This window comes from Microtus ochrogaster, chromosome 1 (assembly GCF_000317375.1).
Source record: "Microtus ochrogaster isolate Prairie Vole_2 chromosome 1, MicOch1.0, whole genome shotgun sequence".
Classification (NCBI taxonomy): domain Eukaryota; kingdom Metazoa; phylum Chordata; class Mammalia; order Rodentia; family Cricetidae; genus Microtus; species Microtus ochrogaster.
Window position 1 is genome coordinate 48,784,463 of NC_022009.1, and position 2,882 is coordinate 48,787,344.

Here is a 2,882-nt window from a genome sequence, read left to right on the forward strand (position 1 = left end):
CCCGCCCCCGTCGCGCTCGCGCCCCGCCCGCGAGGCTCGGTTCTGGTCTCCGGTGCTCGTCCCGGCCCAAAATGGCCCCTGGGCCGCCGGGGCCGGAGCGCGCGCGCGGGGGACGAGCGGCTCTGGGAGGGGGCTGTGCCCACCTGTTGGGGGCCGGGGGTGGCCCGCGGGACGCGGGCGGAGTAGCGGCGAGTGGCCAGGGCATCCCGGTGGCCGGCGAGCCCGGCAGCGCGAGGCCTGGGCCTGGGTCCGGGCCGGAGTCCCAGAGCCGGAGCACGTGCCTCTGGAGCTCTGGCTGCCGTCCCGCTAACAGGAGTTTGGGGGTCTAGGGGGCGAGCGGTGTCCTCAGGGGCCATGCAGGGCGGGCTAGGTGTGCAGGCACCGGGAGTCCTGTTTGCAGGGACCACAAGCCGGTCTTCGAGCCCCTCGAGCGTGGCCGAGGGGCTTTCCTTAGAAGGGATTCCTAGGGGGGGGGGTTGGCTACAGCAGGGGACCTTCATCCCAAGTACAGGTCTGAGTCACCCCAAACTTTTCTCAGTCTGCTGCTCACCCTAGCCCGACAAGGAGGCACTTTACCACTAGCCTTTGGGAGGGCAGAGGTCCCCACTAAGTTGGAGTCATGGGGGCCTGCTGCTGGCGCTGGGCCCCCCCCTGTTGTTGGTTCCAAGGTGGCCCTTTCCCCGTTTGTGTGTGATGGGGACACTCTGAGATGGCCTTGTACACATATGGCCCATACTGACCCTTAACAGTCATCTCATCCCATAGCCTTCTGCTTCCTCTCTGGACTTGGAGACCCTCCCTAGGGTCACAGCATAAATGTGGATGGGTCTCTGCTGCTATCTCTCCCACTAGTAAAATTGGTCTCTGCTGTGAGGGTGTGATTTAGTGGGAGACCAGAAGCACCCATTACCACTGCCCCGCATGACCCGTCTTACACCAGCAGGACCCTGCCAGCCCAGGTCCACCCACTGCAGGAGCCCTGGCTCTTCTGCCCTCCCAGGGAATCCTGGCCTCACACCTTTGCTTCCTGGCTAGTCCTGCCACAGGGCACAGCCTGGAGTATTGGGGCCCTGTGAGGAGGGGCTGGTCCTCATTGAAGCTTCTGCCTTGCCAGTCCCAAAGGAAGGGGGCCAGAGCACTGGATCCTCCCTGCTTACTGGCCTGCCTTCAGGGGCATAGACCTGCTCTGCTTCTGGCTCCTCTGGTGGCCCTCTTCCAGATGCTGGGCCTTGCTCTGCCCTGTGGACCATTTTTGCCTTCAGACCCCCTTCCTGCCCAACATGAGGCCCATGGTTCCTGCCGATTGGGATTCTTACTTCTAGTTCCCTCGTTCTGAAAGTTCTCCTTCACCTGTGAAAGGCTCCCATCATCCTGGTCCCCAGCCACCCCTTCCCACCCAGTTCACATTTCTTCCTTGCTGTGATTTCTGGCTCATGATGGCATGTCATATGCTGAAGAAATGAATGACTAGCAAGAGAGAGGAGACCTGGACTCCTGCGTCTGACTCAGATGGGGAAAGTGGTGAGAATGAGGAAGGCGGCTGAAGGGCGCTGGATCCTTGGCCCAGGTGCTTGTGCCCACCTTCCCATTCCTAAAGGCCCTACCCACGCCTGCCTGGCCCAGTAATCTCAGGGCCCTAGCAGGCTGATGAAGAAGATCTGGCTTCTGACTCGGTTCTTAATGTGCCTTGGTTTCCCCATGAAAAGGATAGGCATCCATCTGTTTTCATCCTGTGTCCTGTGGCTGTACACCCAGGGTGTACCTGGTGCCCTGGCCTGTCTGAGGGCCCATAAGGGTGGGTGGCTGGGCCCTGAGCTTCTATGCCAGGCAAGTATGGATGTGGCTAAGGAGCAGGGATAGGTCAGTATTCCTGTGTGCCGCCATGCGTGTTCTGGGCACCAGCTATGTTGCCAGGAGTGCTTTTGCAGTGAGCTAGCCTCCAGAGCTAACCCTGAGGGTGTCCATGGCAGGCCAAGGGCTAGCACCTGTAAAAGGAACTTCGTCATTCCCTGCTTTCTGGATAGGGAACTCTAGTGCCACCCTGTGAATCCCAGCAGGGCCTTGGGATGAGACTCTGGGTGTTGGCTATTGGCTTCCTGCCTCAGTCACTGCTTGCCAGACTCTCAAGCCCCCAGATGAGAGGACACATAGTGGCTCTCTGAGCAGGCTTTGGTTCAGTCTGGTTTTGTTGTTTAGAGTTTGACCCTCTGGGAAGTCTGCCTTGTCCTAGGCAGTGCTGGTGGGGACCTAGCTTGGGGAATCTCCCCCTGCTCCCCTCTTTTCTCTTGGGACATGCACCAAAAACTACAAGATGCCCAATCAGGTTTAAATTCCAGAAAAACAGCCAAAACCCCTAGTGCAAGTATGTCCCAAATGTTGTCAACTGTTTGGGCATCCTATGTTCTTAGCATGCTCTCTGGGGGCCTTGTGAGGGTGGGCTAGGCAGGATCAGGTATAGGTGAGGTTACAGAAGCCAGCAGACCACTTGGGTCAGGTGGTCAGGAGGGAAGGATCATGGACTGCTGCTTTCTCAAGAAGTGGACTTGCTGAATAGTTCCTGCCAGTCAGTGCCTGAGAGCCGGGACCTTCCTGAACCAGCCTGTGATGGCCGAGGGGTTTCTTACCTGTGCATCTATTATAAAACCAGGTGGCATCACTGACCAGAAGAGCAGCAATCACTCGAGTCTCCACCTCAGGGCTACTTGTATGTGGAGCCTTTTTCCTGTAGCTGAAGGGTTGCTGCCATTCCCCTGCAGTGTTTTTCTTTTATTGCTAGAAATTAATTCCTGTACTCTTTTTTTTTGTTTTTGTTTTTGTTTTTTTGTTTTTCGAGACAGGGTTTCTTTGTGGCTTTGGAGCCTGTCCTGGAACTAGCTCTGTAG

General features: G+C 57.6%; 1 protein-coding gene across 5 annotated transcripts in view; it reads left to right on the forward strand.

Moving 5' to 3' along the window:
* Positions 1-1,292: 1,292 nt before the first annotated feature.
* Positions 1,293-2,882, forward strand: part of Mta1 (metastasis associated 1) — a 38,451-nt gene continuing 36,861 nt past the window's right edge. The window contains exon 1 of one of the 5 annotated variants that reach the window (XR_003377303.1): positions 1,293-1,567. Coding sequence is in view for 4 of the 5 variants with exons in the window: in XM_005343634.3 (XP_005343691.3) it covers positions 1,510-1,567 (58 nt within the window). In the remaining variant the exon portion in view is untranslated. The remainder of the gene's footprint in view (positions 1,568-2,882) is intronic. The other 4 variants (XM_005343634.3, XM_005343631.3, XM_005343633.3 and 1 more) reach the window with 4 other exon arrangements.